Source organism: Leopardus geoffroyi, chromosome E1 (genome assembly GCF_018350155.1).
Source record: "Leopardus geoffroyi isolate Oge1 chromosome E1, O.geoffroyi_Oge1_pat1.0, whole genome shotgun sequence".
Lineage (NCBI taxonomy): Eukaryota > Metazoa > Chordata > Mammalia > Carnivora > Felidae > Leopardus > Leopardus geoffroyi.
Genome location: NC_059330.1, coordinates 9,199,892 through 9,227,592, shown reverse-complemented (window position 1 = coordinate 9,227,592; position 27,701 = coordinate 9,199,892). Strand labels below are relative to the sequence as shown.

Below are 27,701 nucleotides of genomic sequence, written 5' to 3'. Positions count from 1 at the left end.
ATGAAATGACATTGGGGGAAGGGGCAGGGGGTGTCCCAGGTCACCAAGGAGGGGTGTCCATACATGTACCCCAGGGTATTTCAGGAGCTCTGAAGACAAACAGCAAAGCAGATCCTGGTCATCTCTGACGAGGTGGGCATGTGTTCCAGAAAGAAGGCCCCCAGCCCACCAGATGTGAAGTCGGGACAGCCGGCCCAGGCCCAAGCCCTGCGGTCATGGCTGCCCACACAGAGGCTACCGTGTCCCTGGCCTTGCAAACCAGCAAAGCAGGCCCCGGCATTGGATTCCTTCCGCACCTTTATTACTGGAAATGCCTGTGCCCAGCCCAGTCACAGAGCGGTGGATTTTAAAAAAGGAAGGTTTCTCTTTGTGCGTGAAACGAACATGATTCAGCACAAGCAGCCGATCGGGAATGTGGAGGCCAGGCTCTCCCTTCAGGCTCGGCCCCCACCCCCCACCCCCTTCGCGGCCACCTCGGCAGAGGCTCCAGACTGCACCTGCAGGATGGGATCCCCAAGGTGCCCACGGAGGCCGGGCAGCGGGCCACTCCTCTCTCCAAGAACACCACCACCTGGCAGGCCGCCAGGAACAGCCAAGCCCCGCGGACACTGCTCCCAGGCATCCAATGACACACAGAGCAAACGTGTCAGATCTCACGGTCATACTAATGCTTCTCATAAATAAGCCCCCAGATGCACAGCTGTGGCTGGGGACTCACGAGCCTTCTGAGGACACACCGTGACAGTGGTGACATGTGGACGCACATCTTCACAGTGCACAGACTTACTGAAGAATGTCATAGGCCTGTGGGTGTTCAGTATCATGCCAGGGACAACGGGGGCGGGGTGGGGGAGATGGTGGGGTCTCCACGCTCGGGAAGCATATGACTTAGTCTGACAAACAAAATCTATGTCAGGTGAGAAACTATGTACGGATGATTAAACGCTACCCACTGTGGTAGGACCGAAAAGGCAAGTGAATCTCAGAGCCAAGGGCAGACACGGAGGGCGGCCTTGGAAAGGCAAGAAGCGTTCATTGGACACAAGGAAATGCATTTCAGGTGAGGGAAGAATAAGGTCAAGGCCAAGGGTGGGAGACCTCCGTGTTCGGTGTCGTCCAACCTGCTCACCTAAAGAGATTTTCTCGGGTGGGGTGTCAGAAGAAAAAGGTGACCTTCAAGGCTATTTTCTTCATCTTTCTGACTCCAGCCAGGAAGCACCTGCCTAGTATCCAGGACCCCAGGGAGCCTCTAAATGCTTGCCTACTATTCAGTCCCCCTAGGAAGCAAGTTACCCTTGGCCCCGGGCAGGGGGAGGGGAGTTGTTCTTTTTTCTTTTTCTTTTTTTTTTTTTTTTTTTGCATTAGCTGACATGGCTCATGCTCCCAGGTACAGAGGGAAGTCAGCCCTGCCACTCTGGCCACAGCAGACTGAATCCAGCGCCCATGGCGAAGCCACACCACTGAATGGGGCTGGACAGGCTAACCCTGGAACAGCTTTGCCCAGTAGGGCTGCGCCATACTGAGTGGCAATGGACTGATCCGGTCGGATTCTCTATATGAGAGAGTGGGGAGGCTGGTGAACAGGAGGACGTGGGCCACTGCAGCCTGGCATCTCCTAGGGAAACTGACCCCTTATTCTAGTGCTCCACGAAGCCGGCCGACAAGCCAGTCTGCATCTGTGGGACTCGGAGAGGCTGCATTTGCCCTCTCTCTATGCCTAAAAGTACCTCTTCCCCAGGGCTCCTTAAAGATGGCAAGTCTGAGCCCAAGACTTAAGGAGAGGCATGTGGGGAAAGAATGGAGACATCCTGCAGGAATGGAATCCAGCGGTGGGGAGAGAAATGGCCTCCTCTATCTATAGGTGGCTTCTTCTTTTGTCCCCATGAGTCCTGCATCCCCCACTGCTTCTGAACTTGCAGGGAGCTTTTTTGGTCCAGGCTGAGCCCTGGCCAGGTAGACAAGACCCAAAAGCTCTTTGGGCCTGGCCTGAGAAAGGATACCAAGACGCTGCCCGTAGCCTGGCCAGACCCAAAGTTGGGCAGATTCTCTCGTGTCTTATCACTGCCCGTGAGAACGTGCAGAGCTGACTCAATTCCACATACTTTGTAGCGTTTGCTCTGCTCAGGACCCCAGATAACTCTTTGGGAAATGAGGAAATACAGCTCAGAGAGCTGTTATCTGCTGGGTCCAAGGTCAAAGCAGATTAAGGACTGGAAGGCAAGCTGCCAGAGCTGAACCTTGGTCCCAGGCTCCCCTCACGATTACACTGCTCCTCAAGAAACAGGTCCACTCAGGCACCCTGCCTGAGCCCCAGGGGCCACCGCTCACGATCATGACCATTAAGCAAAGCCTCCTGACACCTCTCCAACAGGTGCCAAGCACGGACTAGCAGGAGAGTCTCCAATCAGGGAAACTACCCTGCAAATCTTAGCGGCGAACGAGGGGCATTCAGAAGAAATGACACCAACGGCCACCACAAACTGCCACGCGAGGTCCTGAGGAATGGAAACATCATTCCTGAGCCTGTAGCAAGTCACGTGGTGGTGGTGGTGGTGGCGGGGGGGGGGGGGGGTTACCAGACTGGAGCAAATCTTGAACTTGGGGTCTGTGAACCCTCGGGAATTCTCACAAGATTGCACGTGTTGGTGCATTAGTCTGGGAAGAGCGTCCGGAGCTCTTCCGGGTTCGAGATGCTCAAGGACGCGAGGCTAAGCCCCCTCCGACCCTAGCGCTCAGGGCATTCCCAAACCCGGCAGCCAACCACGTTTCCAAGCACAGGAGAATGCACCACGCAAAATAAGTAACCCAGCGCTGTTACTGCCCTGGCTACTGTTGCTTCCTACCTTTCCTATTCATCTACCCCTGCCCTGGGGGTCTGGGTCCACACACCTGCAAGATGCAGCACCCTGAACACGGCACTCACCTGTCTGGGCCCGCTGTGTCCCTAGAGAGGCTCACCTGGTCTGCCCCCTGGTGAGGCCCTGGGCGTTTCCCTATCTCTCAGTGACTGCTCATTCCCTTTCTGCACATCACTACCTCCAGATGAGAGGAGCAAACTGGGAAGGAAAACACAACTCGGGAGAAAGAGCCACGTAGGTGCACAGCACAGATCCAGCTCAAAATTCCTCTAACCAGCCTCAGGATCCTAGAACACCACCTCTCTGACATCTGGCCACCTGGCGCGCTCCCCTCTCGCACTGCCCAGGGCCCGTGGCCAATTCTTGGAGGAGCCCTGATCTGTACACGTTCCAGGCGACGGGGCAGCGCTCCAGGCCCCTAGGGCAAGCCCATCACTGGCTCGGGAGAGACCTGCAGACCTCAGCCACAAGCCAGAGGTCAAGGGAGCCTGGCCCACGTAAGCTGGGAGGCAAGTTATTCTGGTGCTGTCACAGAAAAGGGGCAAGTCTGATTGACCCCGTCCTGGCCCCCATCAGCCCTGTCAATCCTGCCACGAAGAAGGGTGTCAGGCCACACACAAGACCAACGTGTCTCGGGAAATGCTCCCTGTCTCAAGAACCCTGTGACTCTCCAAAAACCAGGGAGAAGTTCAGCTTCAGGAGGCGGAATCACAGTCCGTTTCAGGGGAACTGGAGGAGCCCAAGATGTCTGCCAACTCCTGCCGGGCCCTACCCGAACGGCCCTCGAGAATGCTGGCTTTACTTGGTTCTTTTACCTTCTAAGCAGGGGCTTGTCTCGACCCCTGCCTATCAGCCCTCTCCCCTCTCCTGGACCCCCTGAAGCACCCACCCCAATGCTGGGGGAATAGCCTGTGGTCAGCAGAACCTTCTTACTGTCTGGTGTGCGAATGGGCTACGAAGGTCTGGAAAATCCGTTATTCTGTTTGGAAGCGAAAGAGCTTCCACAGAGGCCATACGCTGGTTTCCAATTTTCAGAGGACAGAAACACACAATGCCGAAGTTACGCTGCGCGTAATGTCATCTTTCCTTAATGATTCAATCCAGAGAGGAAACCTAGAGATCCGGCACTATCTCAGGCATCATTCTGGATGCTGTTTGGAAAAGTTAAGGCAAGAGCAGAAGCTCCGAGTCTCCCTCCCCAAGTCCCCAAGCCTCTGCTTCCTTCTCCCTGTGCAGTGCACATCTTGGGAACATACTCCAGGGTAAACCAGATATAAAAGGTGTGTGTGGCGGGGTGGGGGGTATAAAATCCACAAGGGATGTGCGTCTCATTCGATTTTGAAAGCTCCTAGAAGGAAGGCACTCCTACACCCTCTTTCATTAGTGATGGAAAAACTTCAGAAAGGCCACCTGAGGTCTCCTGCTCCCTGATCCGCACTGGACTCCACCACCGATGGAGAATACTTCGGGGCCTGGACTCTGTCACCCACCCCCACCCCCCACAGCTGGTCCAAGCCAACTTGGTGATGAGGGACGTATACACTCCTGCCTCTCTCTCACTCACTCAACAAAATCCATGGAACAGGGGGGCCCCCTCCCTCACAAGAAAGCGGGTGGAAAACAAGCCAGAGAGGTGGATGACAGCGGCCGCCCAGGACAGCCCCAAAGCAAAGGGGCCTGGCCAGATCTGCAAAGTCAGTCCCCAACCAATGGGGCAGGGACAGGAACAGGCTGAAGGCAGAGTACTGGCCGCCTCCCAAAGTTCCTGCACCAGGTTACTCACTCGGGAAACCAAGCCAGCCCCCCTCTCCTTTCTCTCTACTGTTCAGCAGGGACTCCTGGCTGAGCACCTGTCAAAGTAAGCCAGGGGAGATCAACGCTGTCTCCCACCTCACCCGTAATCCAGGATGCCTCCCGGTGGCCAAATGACCTGGGGGCCGGCGCCTCACCAGTCCCAGGGCTGCGCCCTTGGACTCCCCCAGGGGAAAACTGACAACTGCGCATTCCTTGAGGACCCCTGGTGACGGGTAGAGAGGAAGGAAAGCGCCTTGGCGCAGACCAGGCATCCGTCCCCGCACCCGCTCCCACCGACCATCCTTGGGACCGGCCTCCCTCTCTGCCCGTGGAGGAGAGAAGCGGGGACGTTATTCCAACAGGTCCCCCTCGGCGGGGCCTCACCGGGCCAGCCTTCCCCCGCCCGCCCCGCCCCGCGAGGCCTCAAATTCAGCGGGAGCGCCGAGGCACCTGCTGCCAGACCCGCTCCATCCCCGCGAGAGGGGGGCCCTGGGCGGTGCCCTCGGCGCTCCGGGCCTGCTCGGCAAGGGGCGGGGCGCTCCCGGGGCCGGCGCGCCCCCCGCGCCCCCTGCCCGCGCTCACCTGGCGCAGGTGCTGCAGCAGCGTCCCCGCCTCCTCCCGCCGGCCCTGGCGCACCATCCGCAGCAGCTCCTGGACCATGCCGACGCGCCGGTGATAGGGGGGCAGCCCCGCGCCGGCGCCCGCGCGCCCCGCCTTGTCCCCGGCGCGCAGCAGCAGCGACGCCCAGAAGTCGGGCCGCTCGCGGCGGGGGACGGGCGCCGCGCCGGGGCTGGCTCTCTCCGCCAGGCTGCCCTTGGTCTGCCGGGTGCCCATGCCGCCGCCGCCCGCCGGCACTGCCCGCGCCCGGCCGCGACGCCGCGTCCCCGGCCCGCCGCCCGCCCCTCGGCCGCCCGGGCGCGCCCGCCTCCCGCGCGGCAACTTTGGGGGAACTGTTGCGCGCGGGCGGCGCGGGGGCGGGGGCGAGCGGCTGCCCGCGCTCCCCTCGCTCCTCCCTCCGCGCTCCCCGGGCGCGCTCCCCGGGCGCTCGCCGCCCGCCCGCCCTCCCGCCGGCCCCGCCCCGGCCGGCCCCGCCCCCGGCTCGGGCTCCGGCTCCCGCTCCCGCCCCTGCGCCCGCGCCCGGCTCCGCGCCGCCGCGCGCCTCCCGCCTCCCTTCCCCCGCTCCCCTGCGCTCCCCTCCCATCTCCCTCCCGCCCCTCGGCTCCGGGCTGGGGCCGCCGGACACCCCTCCGGCGCCGTCCTCGGTACCGCGCCCCCTGCCGGCCACCGCGCGGTGCCTCCCGGGGCCGTGGCGCGCTGGCGCCCGGGGCGAGCAGGCCCCAAGGACCCTCGCTCTGGGCCCCCCGCCGGGTTTCCCAGACGCTTCCACGACCGCGCGCGAGGGCGAGGCCCGCGGGAGGTGAGGGGAGGCGGTCCGTGCGCCCGACGAGATGGGGAAACTTTGGAACATGGCGGGGGCGGGGGGCGGGGTGTCTCAGCCCCAGAGTCGGGTTTCTCAAAGTGGGCTCTGCGACGCGTCGGTGCCGAAGTCATCTGAGGTGCTGGTTAAAAACGCAGGCTCCCGGGCCTGGCCCCAGACCCACTGAATGAGAGTCTCCGCGGTGCGGCCGGGGGATCTGCATTTTTTAGCCAGCCCCTAGGCTCCTTTGACACCTGGCCTGCGGAGGGGGCGCCGGGGGAGGGTCGGGTGGGGGTGGCGGTGGTTGGCGCTCCGAGGCGTAAACTGTGTCCAAGGTTGTGTGTCGTGGGCGTGCCTTTTTATGGAGAGAGCCCCTCTGGCTGCTTCCGTCAGTCCCTTAAAGGCTCTGGACCATCAAGATGTAAAGAACTGTGGTCTCCTCATGTTCTTGCTCTCACACCTCTGGGCGAGGTTCTTCCGGGTCACCCCGTGCAAAAAAGCAGAGGCATGCCTGCATGTAGGGCCAACAACTACCCAGTCCTCCTGGCCCCCTCCCTCTGCCAGGTCTCGCCCCTAAGGGATCAGACCCCCGTGAGGTCTGATGGTGCTTGGGAAGCCAACCAGGGCCCTGCGGGAGAGAAGGCTAAGGCACTTGGGGCACCTTCCCTGGCACAGAGCATGCTCGTAGGCGGTGGTGGCTGCCCACGTGTCGTCCGCAGGGCTGCAGGAGTGCTAACGTCGTGTGCGCTTGCCCCTGACCCAGGCCCTGGCTGACGCTTTAGTGCGGAGGACAGTGGGGGCCACGGGGACAGGAGAGCAGTTCCCAAGTCATAGAGAGCTGGACCCCGGCACGCACTGCGCGCTGAGCATCAGGCAAGCCCTCAGCTCCTTCCTCTGTCATGTGGGGATAAGAACACTGTGTCAAGAATTGGGAGGGTAGGAGGAGGGGCCGCAGAATCTCCAAGCAGAGTGCAGGTGTTCTGCAAAGGGCAGTTCCTTTCCCTGCTCTGCGAGCCGCACTGGGGTCTTCCCATGGGTGTTTTCTCCGCCAACCCCGAGGACCCGGAGGATGAGCCCTTGTGTCTCCCCCAGAAGGCTTTCTTTTCCCTTCGGATGCCCCACTCCCAAATGCCCATCTCTACTGGCAGGGAACACTCAGTCTTCCTGGAGGCTGGCTTCACAGGCCTTACCCAACACCTTCCAAACTTGCCTGGACCCTTTGTGTGGGGAGTACGACTGATGGCATCTCCAAATAACCCAGGCTGGGAAACACTCTGGTGCCTGTCATCTCTGGCCTGGAGGACTGCCAGGCATGGTGACCAGCAGGGAAACTTGCTGACCAGGCCCCTCCCTAGGGACCAGGGGCTCCACGCACCTGCAGGCAAACCACAATCTGAGCAGGCAGGTTGGGCATGTGGTTGGGGCAAATGCCACCTCAGTTTTGAAGAGGGTCCCGGCCAGTCCCTCACTTGGGATCTGAATGTCATCCTTTTCCTCTTCTGCAGAGACCTGATTCCATCTTTCCTTACTCTGAGTTTTTTTTTTTTCTTTTTACTCCACTTTTCCCTCTTTCCTGACTTGTTTGTTCTCTTTCGTGTATAATCTGCTCAGATCTTTCCCATCTGTTTACAGGGAAAACTTTCATTTGCCTGCATCCCCTCCAGTCACCAATGCTCCACCTTTCTCTTTCCTTTTCAGCTAAGCTTTTTGGAGACATTTATTTAAGATGTTTACCTCCATTCTCTCCTCTTCTGGAGTGGGCGGGGGGTGGGGGGGCGGCTTCTGGTCACACTATGTCATTGAAATGTCTCTGCCAGTCACCTAGTTGCTGAGTTCAGTGGTTACTTTCAGTCTTGATTTTTAAGCAGCGTGTCTTCCTGTTTCCTATTTTGTTTTGATTGAAACTCTACTCCCTTGGCTTGTAAGGCATTACTCCCCTCTAGATTTCTTTCTTGAGGTCATCCGGGAGCTCCTTTTCTTACTTTCATCCTTTCCTTGTTGGTGTTACCCAGACTATGCCCCAGACCTCTTCCCAGGCAATGTTATTTATACTCCTGGATTTACCTGCTGTGCGCACACCAATGTCTCGAGGTCTCTCTTTCCAACTCAAAAGCTAATAAGTTAACCTGTTACTGATTCATCAATGCTGGCAGAAGACACGAGACTCTGGGGTCAGAGACACAGGACTTTATTACTCAGGCGCACACAGCATGAGAAGCTGCATATTTGCATCAATTTCCCTTGCCTCTGAGTTCCCATGAGGCAGCACGACGGGCCCAGAGGGATGCTCCACAAGCAGTGGGTTTGCATCACGGGGGAACTTGGGAATCGAGCTTGGGAATCCATCGCTCATGCAGGAAGCAGGAAGCAAGCCTAGAGGGAGACACGATCTCACCTTTCAAGGTTGCTCGCCACAAAGACAACACTGAGAAGTGGCCCAGGTAACAAGTGGTCAGGGTATTGCCCTCTTGGCACACACAGCAAGATCCAGGGTGCAAAAGACTGGAGGATTATCTCTTCCAACGGTGGGCACTTCCTTGTCAACAAATGAGCGCATCCTCTCCCGGGCCTCCTTCCCCACCTGCCTTCTCCTCTCTCTGCTTTCTGTTAGTTGTGGCCAGCCAGAGACCCTGGAGTCACTGCGGTCTCTGGTCTCTCTCAGGATCTACATCTGGTCAACCAAGTGCAGTTAATGGTGCTAAGGACCGTGGCTGTCATTTGTGCACATTCACTGAGTGCTGCCTCAGGTTGTGTTCCTCGTGGATATTATGCTATGTCGCCCTTTCAACAACGGAGGTCTTTATCATTGTCCTGATTTCACAGGTGAGGCAATGGGATCCTAGAGAGGTTAAGTGACTTGCTCACAGATAGGGAGGGACAGGACTGGGATTCACACTTCGGGCGGTCTGACTCGAGAGCCCGTGTTATTAATATTCCTTTATATCAGTGAACCAGCTGTTTACATTTGACATCCTACAGCCACTGCCTTGTTGAGGACCTGTCATTTTTCACCCTAGTCTTCTTTCTAACTTGTCTCCCCCGCTCCGGTGCTACTCTCCTAATGTGTCTTCCATGTAGCAGCTGGAGCCATCACTATAATTTTTTTTTTTCAACGTTTATTTATTTTTGGGACAGAGAGAGACAGAGCATGAACGGGGGAGGGGCAGAGAGAGAGGGAGACGCAGAATCGGAAACAGGCTCCAGGCTCTGAGCCATCAGCCCAGAGCCCGACGCGGGGCTCGAACTCCCGGACCGCGAGATCGTGACCTGGCTGAAGTCGGACGCTTAACCGACTGCGCCACCCAGGCGCCCCTAGTGCTTATTTATTTTTGAGAGAGACAGAGACAGAGCACCAGTGGGTTAGGGCAGAGAGAGAGGGAGACACAGAATCCCAAGCAGGCTCCAGGCTCCGAGCTGTCGGCACAGAGCCTGACGCGGGGCTCGAACTCCCGGACCGCGAGATCGTGACCTGGCTGAAGTCGGACGCTTAACCGACTGCGCCACCCAGGCGCCCCATGGAGCCATCACTATAAAAGGGAACTAACTCTCTCTGTCTCTCTCTCTCTCTCTCTCTCCTCTTTTCAGCAATTCCTATCACTTTCAGTCCAAACTACTTAATATGGCATTTGTGTTCCCCAGGTGCTGCACTGTCCTCATGCCCTGCCCTTCAGCCATCATCTCGTACTCCCTTGCACCTCTCCCAAGATGCCATACTTTGTACCTTTGCACATGCAGCATGGTCTTTCCAGGACATCCTTCGCCTCCTTAAGAGACACCTCATCATCCTTGAAGCTCCAGGTAAGGCGTCACCTCCCTTGAACACCTCCGTGCCCTCCTCTGTGTGACTCGAATTCCCTGTGACCACCACAGCATAGCTTGAGCCACGTTTCTACTGTTCATTGGCCTGTGCTGTTCCACCCAGAGATTCCTTCTTCATCGTCCCTTCTTATCCTTTAGACTAAACTTGGATGTCGCTTCCTCGGGGATGGCCTCTGAGATTCCCTTGCCTCCCACGGGCTGAAGTTAGGTGTCCATCTTGCGTGTTCTTCGGGTCTCACTGTCTGCGCCAGACGTAGCTGTAATGACCTAGGCTCACCTCCAGGCCAGGGTGTCCCCCGGTGCCCACAGAGCACAGTGCCTGGCACATGGGAGGAGCTCAGAAAATACTTGTTGAATGAGAAAAAACCCAAAACCACACATTGGCCACCTCCAATGTGTTAGCCTAGTGGCAGGAACTCACTCCGTGGCAGGCGCTCGATAAAATGTGAATGAACCACAAAGAGCACTAAAACGGAGGTTGCGTTTATTGACAGGGAAGCTACTGACGAGCCTCCGGAAATCAGTTTGCAGAGAATTAAGGAGATTGTTCTTTCAAGAAACTTGTGAATGGGACTGCTGTTTTTGTGGTGGTGGTGATTTTTATTTTTTATTTATTTTTATTTTTTTAATTTTCATTTATTTTTTAAATGCATTTTAAAAAAAACATTTATTTATCTTTGAGAGACAGAGTGTGAGTGGGGGAGGAGCAGAGAGAGAGGGAGACACAGAGGCTCCAGGCTCTGAGCCGTGAGCACAGAGCCTGATGCGGGACTCGAACTCACTGACTGCGAGATCATGACCTGAGCCGAAGTCGGACGCTTAACCGACTGAGCCACCCAGGCACCCCTTCTTTTTATTTAAAAAAAATTTTTAATGTTTATTTATTTTTGAGAGACACAGAATGCGAGTGGGGGAGGGGCAGAGAGACAGGGAGACACAGAATAGGAAGCAGGTTCCAGGCTGATTCATTAGAAAATGCCTAATTCACTTTTAAATTAACTAATGGTACCAGTAGCCCACCTCCCAACACCTTACGATGCAGAGCACCCTCTTTGTGAGAAAGGGGGCTGTCAGCCCACAGCCCGATGCAGGGCTCGAACTCACAGGTTGTGAGATCATGACCTGGGCCAAAGTCAGACACTTAACGGACTGAACCACCCAGGTGCCCCCCTGTTGTTTGTTTTTTTAAAGGCAGATAGATCACTTTACTAAGAGAAAATCCTGGAATTTATCCTTTCGTCATTCTCTTTTAGCAAGTAATTTTTTTTAAGTTTATTTATTTATTTTGAGAGAGAGACAGCAGGAGTGGGGAGGGGCAGAGAGAGGGAGAGAGAGAGAGAATCCCAAGCAGGCTCAGTGGGGCCAGTGCAGAGCCCCACGCAGGGCTCGAACCCACAAAACCGTGAGACCATGACCTGAGCTGAAACTAAGAGTCAGACGCTAAGCCGACTGAGCCACCCAGGTGCCCCTAAGCAAGTAATTTTTTATAACATCAGAAGCACTGGTGTTTTGTCATCTTCAAGCCTGGAATTAAGGAATTCACATCATGATTTCTCTTTGAACATTCATTTCAGTTTCTACTCATGTTGTAAGAACTTGAAGTATAAGATGCCTAATGGAATTTGAAGATCATTCAGATTGCATAAATCTTTAAATCAAAGTATCTAATGTATGGATGAAACAGTGCAATCTTTTATTGCTGCAGTAGGTTTTACATTGATTATATGTATCATTTTTTAATAATCCTGCAAAAAGTGTTATGATGCTTCCTTTTTGTAAAAAAAAATTTTAATGTTTATTTATTTTTGAGAGAGAGAGAGAGAGAGAGAGAGAGAGAGAGTGAGCAGGGGAAGGACAGAGAGAGGGGAGACACAGAATTCAAAGCAGGCTCCAGGCTCCAAGCTGTCAGCATAGAGCCAGACATGGGGCCCAAACCTATGAACCTTGAGATCATGACCTGAGCCAAAGTCGGAGGCTTAACCGACTGAGCCACCTAGGCTCCCCATGATGCCCCTTTTTATTTTTATTTATTTATTTATTTTTTAATTTTTTTTTTAACTTTTATTTATTTTTGAGACAGAGAGAGACAGAGCATGAATGGGGGAGGGACAGAGAGAGAGGGAGACACAGAATCGGAAGCAGGCTCCAGGCTCTGAGCCATCAGCCCAGAGCCCGACACGGGGCTCGAACTCACGGACTGTGAAATCGTGACCTGAGCTGAAGTTGGACGCTTAATCGACTGAGCCACCCAGGCGCCCCTGATGCCCCTTTTTATTTTATTTTATTTTATTTTATTTTATTTTATTTTATTTTTTCAACGTTTATTTATTTTTGGGACAGAGAGAGACAGAGCATGAACGGGGGAGGGGCAGAGAGAGAGGGAGACACAGAATCGGAAACAGGCTCCAGGCTCTGAGCCATCAGCCCAGAGCCCGACGCGGGGCTCGAACCCACAGACCGCGAGATTGTGACCTGGCTGAAGTCGGACGCTTAACCGACTGCGCCACCCAGGCGCCCCATGATGCCCCTTTTTAAAAATTTTTTTTTTTTTTCAACGTTTATTTATTTTTGGGACAGAGAGAGACAGAGCATGAACGGGGGAGGGGCAGAGAGAGAGGGAGACACAGAATCGGAAACAGGCTCCAGGCTCTGAGCCATCAGCCCAGAGCCCGACGCGGGCTCGAACCCACAGACCGCGAGATTGTGACCTGGCTGAAGTCGGACGCTTAACCGACTGCGCCACCCAGGCGCCCCATGATGCCCCTTTTTAAAGAGAAGCTGAAGTTTAGGAGAAATAAGAATTTGCCCAATGCCTCCTTGGTAGGAACTGAAGATCGGGAATTCAAAACCAAGTCCCCACTGCTTTTGAGAATATAGAAGCTCAATGTATATCTTAAGCATTTTTGTGTGAAAATGTTGTTGCCATGTAGTTGCTGTTTGTCTTTGAATGTGAGAAGAGGATGTAGGTAGGAACACGAGGCAGGAGGCTGGGTGGCCTGAGGCCCCTGGGGAGGTGGGTGGGAGGTGACCCAGAATGTGGCTGGACTCAGACGAGAATCAGGTGGACTCTGGCACGATTTGGGGAAAGGAAGGCGAGAGACACAGGTAAGTCTGCAGTTGGAAGAGACATTGGAGGAGCTCCTTGGGATTTCTTCCCTACCCTCCCCTCCTTCCCTTCCCCTCCCTCCCCTTCCCTCCCCTCCCCTCCCCTCTCTTCCCCCCCCTTCCCTCCCCTCCCCTCCCTTCCCCTCCCCTCCCTTCCCCTCCCCTTCCCCTCCCCTCCCCTCCCCTTCCCTCCCCTTCCCTCCCCTCCCCTCCCTTCCCCTCCCTCCCCTTCCTTCCCCTCCCCTCCCTCTCTTCCCCTCCCTCCCCTTCCCTCCCTTCCCCTCCCTCCCCTTCCCTCCCTCCCCTCCCTTCCCCTCCCTCCCCCTCCCCTCCCTCCCCCTCCCCTCCCTCTCCTCCCCTCCCTCTCCTCCCCTCCCCTCCCTCCCCTTACCTCCCCTCCCTTTCCCTCCCTCCCCTTCCTTCCCTCCCCTCCCCTCCCCTCCCTCTCCTCCCCTCCCCTCCCTTCCCCTCCCTCCCCTTCCTTCCCCTTCCTTCCCTTCCCTTCCCCTCCCCTCCCTCTCCTCCCCTCCCCTTCCCTCCCCCGCTTTGTTCCCTCCCCTCTCTCCCCTCCCTCTCCTCCCCTCCCTCTCCTCCCCTCCCCTCCCTCTCCTCCCCTCCCCTTCCTCTCCTCCCCTCCCTCTCCTCCCCTCCCTCTCCTCCCCTCCCCTCCCTCTCCTCCCCTCCCCTTCCTCTCCTCCCCTCCCTCTCCTCTCCTCCCTCTCCTCCCCTCCCCTCCCTCTCCTCCCCTCCCCCCGTTTCCTTCGCTCCCCTCCCCTCCCTCCCTTCCCCTCCCTCCCTCCCCTTCCCTCCCCTGCCTTCCCCTCCCCTCCCTCTCCTCCCCTCCCCTTCCCTCCCCCCTTTGTTCCCTCCCCTCTCTCCCCTCCCCTCCCTCCCCTTCCCTCCCCCCTTTCCTTCCCTCCCCTCCCCTCCCTCCCCTCCCTCCCCTTCCCTTCCCTCCCCCCCTTTCCTCCCCTTCCCTCCCTCCCCTCCCCTCTATCCCCTCCCCTCCCCTTCCTTTCCCTTCCCTTCCCTCCCCTTCCCTCCCATCAGAGTGCCCTAGAGGGCCTGTTAAAACACAGATCCCCCTGGCGCCACCTGCAGAATTTCTGATTCAGGAAATCAGGGGCAGCGGCTTTTTAAACGTGTTTCCCCGGGATACTGATGCTGCCAGTCAGGTGTGTCTGGGGACCGAACTTGAGAAGAGCTGGAAGAGCTGGGGCCTGGGCAGGAAGGAGGTAAATTGTCTCCCGAGAGCTCATTAAGGTTGCAAAAGGGGACAGAAAAAGCATTTCTTGACTCTGAGGCATTTAGGCGTTACTGAAAGAACTGGCCCGGAGGGAACACTCACGACACACACACACACACACACACACACCCACACACACACACACACACACACACACACACACACACTCACAAAAGGGGTCTCTGTCTCTCAGTTCATTTTCTTTCGAAGAACAACCCTCCTCCTTTCCAGGGTGACCAGTTAGCTTACTCTCTCAGCAGCTCTCCTGACACCTGGGGCCTTATTTTGGCCACCAGGTGAATGCACCAGGGTCCCCGATGGCTGGCGGCATGTGCCGGGGATGAGCGCGAACCCCTACGTTTTAGTCCGAAAGCCTGCCGGGTCAAGCCGACCACTTGTGTGAGATCCCGGTCTGTGGATCTAGCCCTTCTCAGGACCCTCAGAGCTGTGGGATACCTTGCCCAGGCCTTTTCCAGAAAGGGTACTCTCAGATGGCCAGAGAAATGGCGTCTGAGGAGGAGGAGAGCCAGTGGTGGGGCCAGGGGCCAGGTCTCCATGAGTTGCAAGTACCTCCATGCAAACAGGACACCCGAGGGACGCATCCACCTAGGGCGGCTGAGAACTGTTCACAAGGCTGACTTCCTGCTTTTTCCCCTCTACTTCTTTTTTTTTTTATTATTTTTTTTTAATTTTTTTTTATTTATTGATTGATTTTTGGGACAGAGAGAGACAGAGCATGAACGGGGGAGGGGCAGAGAGAGAGGGAGACATAGAATCGGAAACAGGCTCCAGGCTCTGAGCCATCAGCCCAGAGCCCGACGCGGGGCTCGAACTCCCGGACCGCGAGATGGTGACCTGGCTGAAGTCGGACGCTCAACCGACTGCGCCACCCAGGCGCCCCACCCCTCTACCTCTTTCATTCTTTCTCCACTGCTCCATGCATGATTTGCTTTAATCTAGCTGTTTAGTTAGTTATGTAATCAGTGCTCCTGAACTCAACACCCAACACAGAACAAAGCCAAGGCAGCCATTTCATCGTAGGGTTCTCTTCCAGACCTTGGCCCTAACTCCTGATCCCTGTGTTCATCATTCCCTGCTTCCCTCTTTATTTTAACTTAATTTAATTTAATTTTATGTTTTATTTATTTATTTTTTTGAGAGAGAGAGAAAATGAGACAGAGCGCGAGGGGCAGAGAAAGAGGGAGACACAGAATCCAAAGCAGGCTCCAGGCTCCGAGCTGTCAGCACAGAGCCCGACGCGGGGCTTGAACCCACGAACTGCGAGATCATGACCTGAGCCCAAGTCGGAGGCTTAACCGACTGAGCCACCCAGGTGCCCCTCTTTAGATTATTTTAAAATTTCTTTGTATGATGGGCAACGTCAAACCCACACAAAACTAGGGAGACTAATAAAGTGAACCCATATGCCCGTATTGTCCAGATTCCAGCTTTTCAAATCATGCCCAATCTTGTTTCATCCATTTTGTTCTACCCCCACACCCTCTGGGGAGTTGAATTGGATTCATATGTGTTCCTAAAGGCTATCTATATTTTATTTCTGCTGTCGCTAACGTTATCAAAGGGTATGCTGCCCTGTGCAATTTTTTTCAGAGCTACTGTTTTAATTTAATATTGCGTTGGTAAGTATCATCCTTATTGCTGCCCGTCACTGTAGTTAATTCATTTTGATGATGTGTAATCGTCCATTTATGAGCATACCTCGGTTTATTTCTCCACTCCCTCACCGACGGCCACTCAAGTGTTTTCCAGCCTTTTGCCACTGTGGAGAGTGCTTTTATGAATGGTCTTGTACATTCTTGTCCTACACCTGGTAGAGCTCTGCGAGTGGAACTATTAAGCTTTAGAATTAATGCTGGATTGTGGGGCACCTGGGTGGCTCAGGTCACAATCTCATGGTTCATGAGTTCGAGCCCCACATCATGCTTCAGATCCTCTGTCCACCCCCCCCCCCACCCCTGCTCATGCACTCTCTCTCAAAAACACAAAACATTTAGGATTCATGCTGGATTGCTTCCCATCAAAGTGCTGCCCCACCCCAGCACCATATGAGAGATCCCTCCCCGGATTCGTATTTTCTCTCCCATGCTGGTTGTTGATAGATGTATTCATTTTTTCCAATTAAAATGTAATCTCAGGGGCCTTCATTTACATCTCCTCAGTTACTGATATCTTAGCTTAGGCTGCCAAACAAAATACCATAGACTAGGTTTGAGACTTGCTTGGGATCGATCACCCCCTCCCTTTTTGTTCCTATTGCCCCCTTTTAGAAGGGGGATTTCTATTCTAAGCCACCCAGTCTATGGCATTTTGTTGCGGCAGCCCAGGCGAACCACAACAATCACTGATGTTGACTATCTCTTCATTTGGCTACCCACCCGTGCATTTCCTTTGTGTGTTAAGTGCCCATTTTGTCCATTTTCTATTGGGTTGCCCATATTCTATTGGGGTTTTTTGGTCCATTTTCTATTGGTCCATTTGCTTCCTATTGTTGCTATAACAAATCACCACGTTCTTAAAAGAACATCATTTTTCCTGAGTTACGGTTCTGGAGGCCGGAGGTCCAGAGGGGGTCTCACTGGGTCAAACGAAGGTGTTGGCAGAACTGTGCTCCCCGTGGAGGCTCAGGAGGGACATCTGTCTCCTTTCCTTTCCCAGCCTCTAGAAACTGCCCATATTCCTTGGCTCACGCCTCCTTTCCAGCCATCACATCACCCGGACCTCTGTTTCCGTTGTCACATCTCCTCTCTCTCTCTCTGACCCGCCTACTTCCCTCTTATAAGGACCCTTGTGTTTACATTGGGCCCAGCCAGGTATTCCAGGATAATCTCCCCATCCCAAGATCCTTAACTTAATCCCATCTGCAGCAACCCTTTTGCCACGTAAGGTAACATTCAGTAGTTCTGGGGGACCAGGACGTGGACATCTCTGGGGGACCACTGTTCTGCCTGTGTTCTCACACTGCGCTCTTTCCTTTCTCATGGTTGGTATAAGAAGAGCCACGTAAAAGAACATGACTCTGCCCCTTGAACGCTGACGGGCAGTAGAGGCCAGTCCCCCCCCTCCACCCCGAGGGGCCAGCAGCAGGTTTCAACAGCTCCCCACCCTCTCTGCTGGGCGCCTGTGGGTGTTTGAGGAGACACATCAGAAAGCAAGACACTGTCTCCACCACCAGCGGGGAGACAGTCCTGAGTTCTGAGGTGCCGAGAGATGCAGGCATGATCTCTGCACCTCTCTGGGCTTTGGAACCTCATCTGTGAAATGCAGATTCTTACTGTACCTGCCTCTCAAGGTTGTCGTAAGGATAAAATGAGGTTGCGCGTGTGACTGGCTTTACACACTACCTGACATGTAGTACTTCATAAATGGCAGAATCAAGAGCCAGATAGAAGGTTCCATGGATGGCCACAAAAAGCAAAAACCCAACTAAAACATGGGCAAAGGCCTTGCACAGACATTTCTCCAAAGAAGATATGCGAACGGCCCGTGAAAAGGTGTTCAGCATCCCTAATCATTAGGAAAATGCAAATCAAGGGGCGCCTGGGTGGCTCAGTCGGTTAAGCGGCCGACTTCGGCTCAGGTCATGATCTTGCGGTCCATGAGTTCGAGCCCCGCGTCGGGCTCTGGGCTGACAGCTCAGAGCCTGGAACCTGCTTCGGACTCTGTGTCTCCCTCTCCCTCTGCCCCTCCCCCATTCATTCTCTGTCTCTCTCTGTCTCAAAAATAAATAAACGTTAAAAAAAAAAAAAAAAAAAGAAAGAAAATGCAAATCAAAACCACAAGGAGATACCCCTTCATGTCCATTAGGATGACTGCTATCAACGTTTATTTATTTTTGGGACAGAGAGAGACAGAGCATGAACGGGGGAGGGGCAGAGAGAGAGGGAGACACAAAATCGGAAACAGGCTCCAGGCTCTGAGCCATCAGCCCAGAGCCCGACGCGGGGCTCGAACTCACGGACCGCGAGATTGTGACCTGGCTGAAGTCGGACGCTTAACCGACTGCGCCACCCAGGCGCCCCAAGGATGACTGCTATCAAAAACAAAAGCAAAAGCAGAAAATAACAAGATTTGGCAAGGATGTGGAGACATTGGAAGCCTTGTGTGCTGCGGGTGGGAATGTGAAATGGTGTCGTCACTGTGGAAAATAGTATGGAGGCTCCTCGAAAAACTAAAAGTAGGGGCATCTGGGTGGCTCAGTCGGTTAAGTGTCCGACTTCGACTCAGGTCATGATCTAGCGGTTTTTGAGTTCGAGCCCCACGTTGGGCTCTGTGCTGACAGTTCGGAGCCTGGAACCTGCTTCGGATTCTGTCTTCTTCTCTCTCTGCCCCTCCTCCACGTGTGCGTCACTCTCTCTCAAATATAACTAAACATTAAAAAAAATTGTTGAGGGTAGGGACGCCTGGGTGGCTCAATCAGTTGGGTGTCTGACTCTTGATTTCAGCTCAGGTCATGATCTCAGAATCGTAGGATCGAGCCCTGCATTGGGCTCTGCACTGAGCCTGAAGCCTGCTTGAGATTCTCTCCCTCTCTGTCTCCGTCTGCCCCTTTCCCCTGCTTGCTCACGCTCTCTCTAAAATAAATAAAAATTTGTTTATTTATTTAAAAAATTTTTTAAGTTTATTCATTTTTGAGAGGGAGAGACAGAGCACGAGTGGGGGAGGGGCAGAGAGAGAGGGAGACACAGAATCGGAAGCAGGCTCCAGGCTCCCGGCTCCCAGCTGTCAGCACAGAGCCCAACGCCGGGCTCAAACCCACGAACTGAGACCTTGACCTGAGCCAAAAGACGAAAAATAATTTGTTGAGGGTGAAAAACAATGTTGAGGGTAGATTTCATGTTCTCTGTTTTCTGCCACAATTAAGAAGAGAGTCTCAGGGAAGCCACACCCTTTCCTGGGTCCCATCACTCTTCTTTTCCTAACTAAAGCCAGCTTCCCTTCCCTCCCATCTGTGGTCACTGCAGCTTAATCCACTGATGTGCTTATCCTTAGAAACCAGGTCCTACGCGGGAGCTTTCATTAGGTACCCCTGATATTCAAACTCTTAATTGCTTTCCATGCTCCCCTCCCCAAAGGACAGCCTAGATTGGCCATTCTTAGTGGAGGCAGGAATGGAGGAAATTGCCTTTTCCTTCTTCTGAGTTGCCTCTGGTTTGTGGTTTATTTATTCAATACGCGTTTACTGAGAGTTTACCTTGTACTAGGCATTGTGGCGGCACTTAAAGTGAGAAGAATCCAGCCGGGAGGTATGACGTGCCAAGCAGCGGAAACAGTATGTGCAAAGGTCCTGGGGCCAGAAAAGAGTTTGGCATGTCTAAGGAATGGAGGAGGCTGGTGGGAGGGAGAGTGGAGTGGAGAGAGGATGAGCTATAGCTGGAGCTGGTCTTTGCAGGGCTTCATGAAGCAAGTAGAAGCAGGAAACTCTTATTTACTAACATTCAAGTAGTCCGATGACAACTATTACCTAAGGACATCCTTGGGTTCTCACCCAGGGTCTATAACTTGCTACCTGCACACCCTCGGTCAGTGGTTCTCAAAGTTGGACATGCACTTGTATCACCTGGAGGGCTTGTTACAACACATCACTGGGCCCCGTGGCAGACTTTCGGATTTAGTAGATCTGGGCGGGGTTCAGAAGTCACGTGTCCAACAGGTTTCCAGGTGACGCCGTTGCTGCCGGTCTTTGGACCACTTTGCATCATGCTCTGTGCAGGTAAATCACTGATTCTCCCTGAGTCTTTTTCTTCGTCTGTAAAATCGCCCCTCTGTCCTGGTTGACGTGCTCTTTGAACAAGATGATGTACGGGGTGGGGAAAGCCCTTCGTAACAATTTAAAAAGACACGGAGGGAATTATCAGCTTGATGAGGTTCAGTCATCACTGCTCACACGGGTGCTTCCTTCGTCATTTACCAAGAACGGGCACATCGAACACGAGCGGCTGACTGCATAGGAACAGGGGCTGTTGAATTTCACTTACCCTACGTTCGTCTGGGTCTCTGCCCACGTGAGTGTTTGAGAACCACTTGTGCTGGAAGGAGGGTTGCTGCCCTGCCTGGGAGAAACCTTGCCATTCGCCCCTGTTGTTCACCCCACAGACAGAGGCTCGGTCGGTGATGCTTCAAATGTTTGTGGTTATTTTTGTCAACCATCATCTCTTCCCACGCCTCCCCAAGAAAGCTCTCCAGTGAGTCATCCGGGAGGCCCAGGAGGCAGTTGACGTTGTTTTGCTGGTGTTTGGCCATTGAGGGGAAGGGAGAAGGGATGTCTCCTTGGGGGCTCGCTTTGAAGAAAAATTCCACGGGTTCATCGCCTCGCAGAAAGTCGGTCTCTAGAATCCGTGTCCGTGATATACACTGGGTGTGTGTATTTTTATTTGTATTCGGTCTCCCTTTCGCGGAGTCCATGTGTGTATGATATTCACGGCGCATCTATTGAAAGCCTACTATGTGTCATGAAATTTATCGTCCGGCAGGGCAGACAGACTTGTAATCCAATACGTGAAATGAAGTGTTACAGGGCCTCTGATGGGGATGAACACAGGGTGGGGTGCAGTGAGTCTTAAAGAAGGAAGAGGGTGCCGGAGAGGTGTTCTGAGGACCTGGTTATTTAAGATGGGTGAGGGGCACCTGGCTGGCTCAGATGATAGAGCATGCGACTCTTGATCTCAACGTCATGAGTTCAAGCCCCACGTTGGAGGTAGAGGTTCTTTAAATGAAAAATAACGTCAGGGGCACCTGGGTGGCTCAGTCGGTTAAGCGTCTGATTCTTGGTTTCAGCTCAGATCGTGATCTTGTGGTTTGTGGGTTTGAGCCCCGCATCGGGCTCTGTGCTGGCAGTGGGAAGCCTGCTTGGGATTCTCTCTCTCCCTCTCTCTCTCTCTCTCTCTGTCCCTCCCTTGCTCGCTCACTCTCTCAAAATAAACTTAAAGAAAAAGAAAACTTTATTAAAAAATTTTTTTAATGTTTATTTATTTTTGAGAGACACAGAATGTGATCAGGGGAGGGGCAGAGAGAGAGACACACACACCTGCACAGAATCTGAAGCAGAATCCAGGCTCCCCGCTGTCAGCACAGAGCCTGATACGGGGCTTGAACCCATGCACCATGAGATCGTGACCTGAGCCAAAGTTGGACGCTTAACTGTCTGAGTAACCCAGGTGTCCCCCAAAATAAAACTTGAAAGATGGGTGGCACTGGAGCCCTGGGCAGCTCAGGTCATGATCTCGCAGTTCATGAGTTCGAGCCCCGTGTCAGGCTCTGTGCTGCCAGCTCAGAGCCTGGAGCCTGCTTCGGATTCTGTGTCTCCCTCTCTCTCTGCCCCTCCCCTACTCGCATTCTGCCTCTCTCTGTCTCTCTTTCTCTCTCTCTCTCTCTCTCTCAAAAATAAACTGCTTAAAAAGCATTAAAAACAAAAAAGATGGGTGGCATTTTCCAGGTTGACTCAGGAGAGGCATTCTGCAATGAGGCACATTGGGCACCTGCAATAGTCCCATAGAGTTGGAATACGGGTGCAAGGGCTGGAAAGGAGGTTGGAGAGGTGGGCAGGGGCCTGGCCATGAAAGGCCTTAGGGGACAAGGATTTGGTGCTTCATCCTGCAGTCAAGGTACTGAAGTGTTGCAAAGTCGAAGTCAGAGAGCGAAACGACACTCCTGTGTTGTGGGAAGATTATTCTAGAGGAGGTGTGGGGGTGGCTAATGGGAGTGTGGAACTGGAGGTAAGGAGATGGGAAGGCAGGCGGGAGCCGAAGGGAGGGTAGCCAGGAGGGAGCCGTAGGGTCGTAGAAAGATGCTGAGGATGCAGTGTTGAGAGGACATGACTACAAGTTGGATGGAGGTGCAGGGAAATGTGAAGGGAAAGAGAAGAAGCTGGAGGAACAAGCAAGAGCGTGGGGAGAAAATGACTCCCGTCCCACACCTGTTGAGTTTGGGACGCGTTTGGTGGAGGCGCCGGACCCCGATCTAACTGGACACGTGCCGTTGAGAAGGGCCACATTTAGCCATAACGGTGAGTGGATGAGGTGACCTGGGATGAGAAGATGGACAAGGACAGGTCAGTGGGGCATTGTGTCACTTCACGTGCTGGAGGAGGAAGGGGAAGCTTGGTAGAGCATCTGGAGGTGATGTCAAAGGGGGAAGATAGCAAAGCCGTTGGAGGAGGCAGTTAGGTTCTGACAGGGCACTTGGAGGCCAAAAGGAGGAAATACCGGCCAGCTTTCTGGAAGGACAGAGGCCGGTCAGAGCAGTACTCTCCAAGAAGCCGGATCAAACCAAACGGGCCCAAGATGGCGGACGCCCTCACAGGAAACCCCCGACCAAATAAGGAAGAAAGCATGAAATCCTGCATCCCTGTCTTAAGTAATGAATATTCCGCCCCCTAGTTAACAATTGGCAATAAGAGATAGAAACCCAACCCCCAGGGTTAGGACGATTGTGCTGTGGGAGCCACAGATGGAGAAAGTACCAGATGGGAACAGGTCAGCACGAGGACTTAGAACTTCGGGTTCCAGAGAGTGACTTGAGGTCCCGCCCCTAAATAAATATGGAATGAATGGAAGAAACTTGGGAGGTGAGACTATGAACACCATCTCCAAAGAGTGGCCACTGTCTTATCAGTTTGTATCTCTCTAACCTCGACTCCTCTGTTTGTACCAGGAACCCCCTTCTCCCAAGTTATCACTGAAATGATGAAAAGTAGTGGGAAATCCCACCAGAATAAGGAGAAAGCTGCCATTGGCCTGAGAGAGAGACTTCTGCAAGGGTTCACGCAAGTGAGAGTAGATTCAAAGAAGATCCCACAGACATTTAAGTCACCACACACAGAGGAAAGGGCGGATGGGCCCTCAGCGAAACATGGCAGGCTCCAAACTTTGGCAAAAGGCTCACTCTCTTGCACACATCACAAGCAGGGGTCATGCCGGGCACCGTGACGAACATGAGGGACAAGGCAGGGACCGAGACAGACAAGATCGCAGCCCTGAGGGAGCTTACATTCTAGTAGGCTCACAAGAAACAAGTGTGATATATGCCATGAATGAAACAGACTAGGGTGAACCAGTAGAAACTGGAGACAAATTGATTGAGATACATGGTTTATCTTGCTGAAAAATTCCCAGCTTTGGCACACAGCAGATTTCAGGAGCCATCGTGTTTTATGATTTATCGTATCTTGCGCAGAGAATTTTCCCCTGTCACTTTTGGGACAACCTTCGCTGCCAAAGGTAGGAGTTGGGGGAGCGGTGGTGGGAAAAGAATTCTGTGAACCGCTCACACCCTGAGGCTACCCCCTGATTCCTTAGCTCAGGGATCAGAGGCAAGATGGGCCCTTGGGAAGATTTCAAGTTAATAGAAGGTGCACCTGGCTAAGGTTTGTGTAGGAGCAACACAATTCCTCACCTCCTGCTGATAACATTTGCCTCCAGCCACAGCAGGAACGCTCCACCCAAGTCCCTCCCAGGGTTTTTCAAACTGGGGGCAGGGCGGATCTTTCTTCTCTGGACTGGCAGTTGTGAAGATATGAGTTCAAGGATGATGGTGCCTCTTCCCCTTTGTGTGAAGAAGTTTAACTGCAGAAGGAGAGAATGAAGCCAACACACCCAGAGCAGTGGAGATAAGAGGTGGAGACAGAGACTCCTGCTCTCTTGGTAGCCAGGTCCGCCATGATGCTTCCTGTGGTTTGGTTGCCTGAGTCTCTCCCCCTGCCCCCCCCCTTTTTTTTTTTTTTTTGCCAAAGCTGCTTCTTGTTGAGGTTCTGCCAGATGTAACCAAAGTCACATAGAGCTGGGATCATATCACAGGTTACTCCAAGAGTCAATGCTGTACACAGCAAAGCAAGAACCCCTCAACAATGGGCTTTGACACATGCAGCCCTACCAGTTAGAGGAGGGGGAACCCCAAGCTAACCCTAGGGGCAGAGATCCCCACCATGTTTGCCCCATTCAGGGGTCTCGGCATGTAGGGCCAAAATGGGATTGTGGGGGATGGCTCTTTGTCAGCTAGGATGAGCTAAGCGACCGTGACAAACAAGACCCAAAAATATGTATTGGCTCAAACACAAGAAGAGTTTGTTTTTCATTCACCTAACAGACCGCAGCAAGTGCTCTTTAATTGATGGGTGGTTGTTTCCCATAGGGTGACTCAGGGACCCAGGTTCCCATATGTGGTTCTAACATAGCCTAGTTATCATCTACATCTTACCAGCAGAAGGGGAAAGATTTCTTCAAAGCCTTATCTTGCAATCTCTTCAAGTCACATGCTATTGGTGAAAACTAGTCACACGCTCATACTGAACTGCAAAGCAGGCTGGGAAGTGTAGTCTAACCTTGCACTTTGCTAAACCCCCATGACTACAAAACGAGAGAATGATCTTGGTGGGCAGGAAAGTTTGACTTTCTGAGAGCACTAAATGTTAGGCACTCTGGTGTTTGGATTCTAATTCTAGATGCAGATTTCTTGATCTTGACGCCATTGACATTGGAGACTGGATAATTCTTTGGCGGAGGGAGGGAAGCCGCCCTGCACATTGCAGGGCGTTTAGCAGCATCCCTGGCCTCTACCCACCCGATGCCAGTAACACTTCTTCCTTTGTCTTCTCCCAGCCCCGGTCATGACATAAAAAATGTCTCCAGATATTGCCAAATATCCCTGGGGCACAAAATCACCTCCCCCCCCACCCCAGTTGAGAATCATTGTTCTAGACAATGAGAGCATGGATCAGAATCTTCTGTCAACCTGGGACAAAACTGCAATGAAACAACCTGCCCACACTTTGTCCCTTGGAAAACTCATGGAGTCGCTGCTCGTTTTTGCTCACAAAATTGACAGACAGCTTAGCTGAGGGGGCTGACTTGAAGTTCCAGAGAGAACAGAGTGATACAAACTCCAGCCCTCAGGCTCTCCAGGCCCAGGACGAGAATCATGCTAGATCCCCAAGTGCTTGTCACAGCCAGAGCAGCACGCAGAGACGTGCTTTATGAAGGCTTTTCACTTCACTCAATATGAATCTCAAAGCCATACCAGCTTGTTTGCAAAGAACACACTTTCTGGATTATTTGGTGCAGATTCTCTGAAATTTCTGTGAGAAATAAGTTTTTGTTTTTGTTTTTGGATACCTTGCCTAACGAGAGACAACGTGTGTCAGCATCTGGAAAGTCCCTGTTCTGTGTGGGCATGGCAAACGAGAGGGTGGGCAGACGCCTAAGAAGGATATTTGTTTTCTGGAAATGGGGTGTCTGGGAAAAACTGGTGAGAAGTCCTTGCAGCCTGGTAAAAACAGGAGGTACTGTCATCCAGCAAAGCGTTAGGATGCCAAAAGTTTTTGGTTTTATCTTCTAGAAACCCAACAGCGCTGTTCTGACTTCAGAGGAAATGGCTTTTCTGGTTACAGCGGATGGGTATTCCTTCACATTCCGTGGGGATCTTTGGGAAGAGCTTCAGCGTTTGGGCTGCAGTCCCAGACAGGGAACCCCAGGTTTGTGTGTGGCTGTCATTACAAAGTATTCATTTCCTGATTCACTGGCAATATGCAAGGCTCTTGAACATTAAGCAAAGATGGTTAATTTCGGGGAGCGGCAGAAAGAGAATCCCAAGCAGACAGCACAGACCCCAACGCGGGGCTCGATCCCATCAACCGTGAGATCATGACCTAAGTCCTCCCGATTATGAGCAACGTGGGCCTGAATAAGCATTTGAAGATTCACAGGCCCACGTGTATCATCCTTTCTGAGTAAGCCTGAAAACACTAGACTTCTGGCTACTTATCAGTTGCTGTTTAGCCTGGAAACAACGAACAAATAGGATCGCTAGTCTTGCGTTACCAAGTGATTGCTCTCGTTCCAATATGATTGAGTCAGTCCCCTGCTCAGCACCTTCCAGTCACTGTCCATTGCCTGCAAGTGAGTGTCCAAACACCTCGCCAGGCCCAGAAGCCCCCTGTGGCTCCTTTTAGAGCCCTATCTGCTGCCAGCCCAGGATGCCTCTGTCACCTAGAACCAGCAATGCCAAGTGCATGGCCATGAGTGTACCAGGACATGTCGGGCCCCCGGCGTGGCTCAAACTTCTCCCTTTCAAACCCCCCCAAAGCTTGATGACTACTTCTGCAGGTTTCAGGATTCAGGCCACATGTTCTGCTTTCTAGAAAGCTCTCCTGACTTTCACGGTGGCTTCTCAAGAAGAAATGGCCACTCGCTCCCCTGGGTCCCTCATGTCATTGATAGGACTTTATGACCCAGACCCGTCTGCACTTTATTTCACACATTGTTTAGATGTCTGCCTCGCCTCTCCTCTGAGGTCAGGGCCAGTGTCTAAGTCCTCTTGGGAGCCACAGTGCCTAACAGAGGATCTGGAGAATGTTTGTGTAATAGAAGTTTATTGAGCAGAGCAATGAACGGAAATTTCTGTCATGTGGCTCTTTCCTTTTTTCAATTGTGGCGAAATACACATAACATAAAATTCACCATCTTAATCATTTTATTTACTTAATTTATTTTCGTCTTCATCATTTTATTTATTTTTTTCTTTTTATGATTTTTTTTTTTAATTTTTTTTTCCCACGTTTATTTTTATTTTTGGGACAGAGAGAGACAGAGCATGAACGGGGGAGGGGCAGAGAGAGAGGGAGACACAGAATCGGAAACAGGCTCCAGGCTCTGAGCCATCAGCCCAGAGCCCGACGCGGGGCTCGAACTCACGGACCGCGAGATCGTGACCTGGCTGAAGTCGGACGCTTAACCGACTGCGCCACCCAGGCGCCCCTATTTTTTTTCTTTTTAAAAAAATATTTACGGGGCGCCTGGGTGGCTCAGTCGGTTGAGCGTCCAACTGCGGCTCAGGTCACGATCTCGCGGTTTGCGAGTTCGAGCCTCGCGTCGGGCTCTGTGCTGACAGCTGGGAGCCTGGAGCCTGCTTCCGATTCTGTGTCTCCCTCTCTCTCTCTGCCCCCTCCCCTGCTCATGCTCTGTCTCTCTCTCTCTCTGTCAAAAATAAATAAAACATTTAAAAAAAAAGTTTAAAAAAATATTTCCTTATTTTGGAGAGAAAGAGAGGTGCAGAGAGAGAGGGAGACAAAGAATCCCAAGCAGGCTTCACGCTATCAGCACAGACCCCCACGCGGGGCTCGAACCCATGAACGGTGAGATCATGACCTGAGCTGAAGTCGGACGCTTAACCAACTGAGCCATCCAAGTGCCCCTCATCTTAGTCACTCCCCATGCCTCTCCCCTCTCAGCTTCTGGCAGCCACCTTTCTTCTGTTTGTCTCTATGAATCTGACAGACCCATATTCTAGGCACCTCCCACAAGTGGAATCATACACTATTTGTCTCTTTGTGACTGGCTCATTTCCACCGAGCATAACGTCCTCAAGGTTCATCCGTGTGGTATTGTGTGTCAGAAGTTTCCTTCCTTTTCAAGGCTGAATAATATTGTATTGTGTGGATATAGTGCATTTT

At 53.1% G+C, this 27,701-nt stretch overlaps 2 protein-coding genes across 2 annotated transcripts in view; one reads left to right on the top strand and one right to left on the bottom strand.

Annotated features, from left to right (window-relative positions):
* The window catches only part of LRRC75A (leucine rich repeat containing 75A), a 46,591-nt gene extending 40,912 nt beyond the window's left edge, over positions 1-5,679 (bottom strand). Inside the window, exon 1 of the mRNA XM_045487463.1 lies at positions 5,235-5,679. Coding sequence (XP_045343419.1) covers positions 5,235-5,486 — 252 coding nt within the window. The 5' untranslated portion in view covers positions 5,487-5,679. The remainder of the gene's footprint in view (positions 1-5,234) is intronic.
* On the top strand, positions 5,485-25,897 carry LOC123604216. Its single transcript, XM_045490027.1, has 5 exons — positions 5,485-5,718; positions 8,447-8,594; positions 8,732-8,892; positions 9,709-9,867; positions 25,589-25,897. The coding sequence occupies exons 1-5, from the start codon at positions 5,485-5,487 to the stop codon at positions 25,796-25,798; spliced, it is 912 nt and encodes a 303-aa protein (XP_045345983.1). The 3' UTR covers positions 25,799-25,897.
* Positions 25,898-27,701: the final 1,804 nt, after the last annotated feature.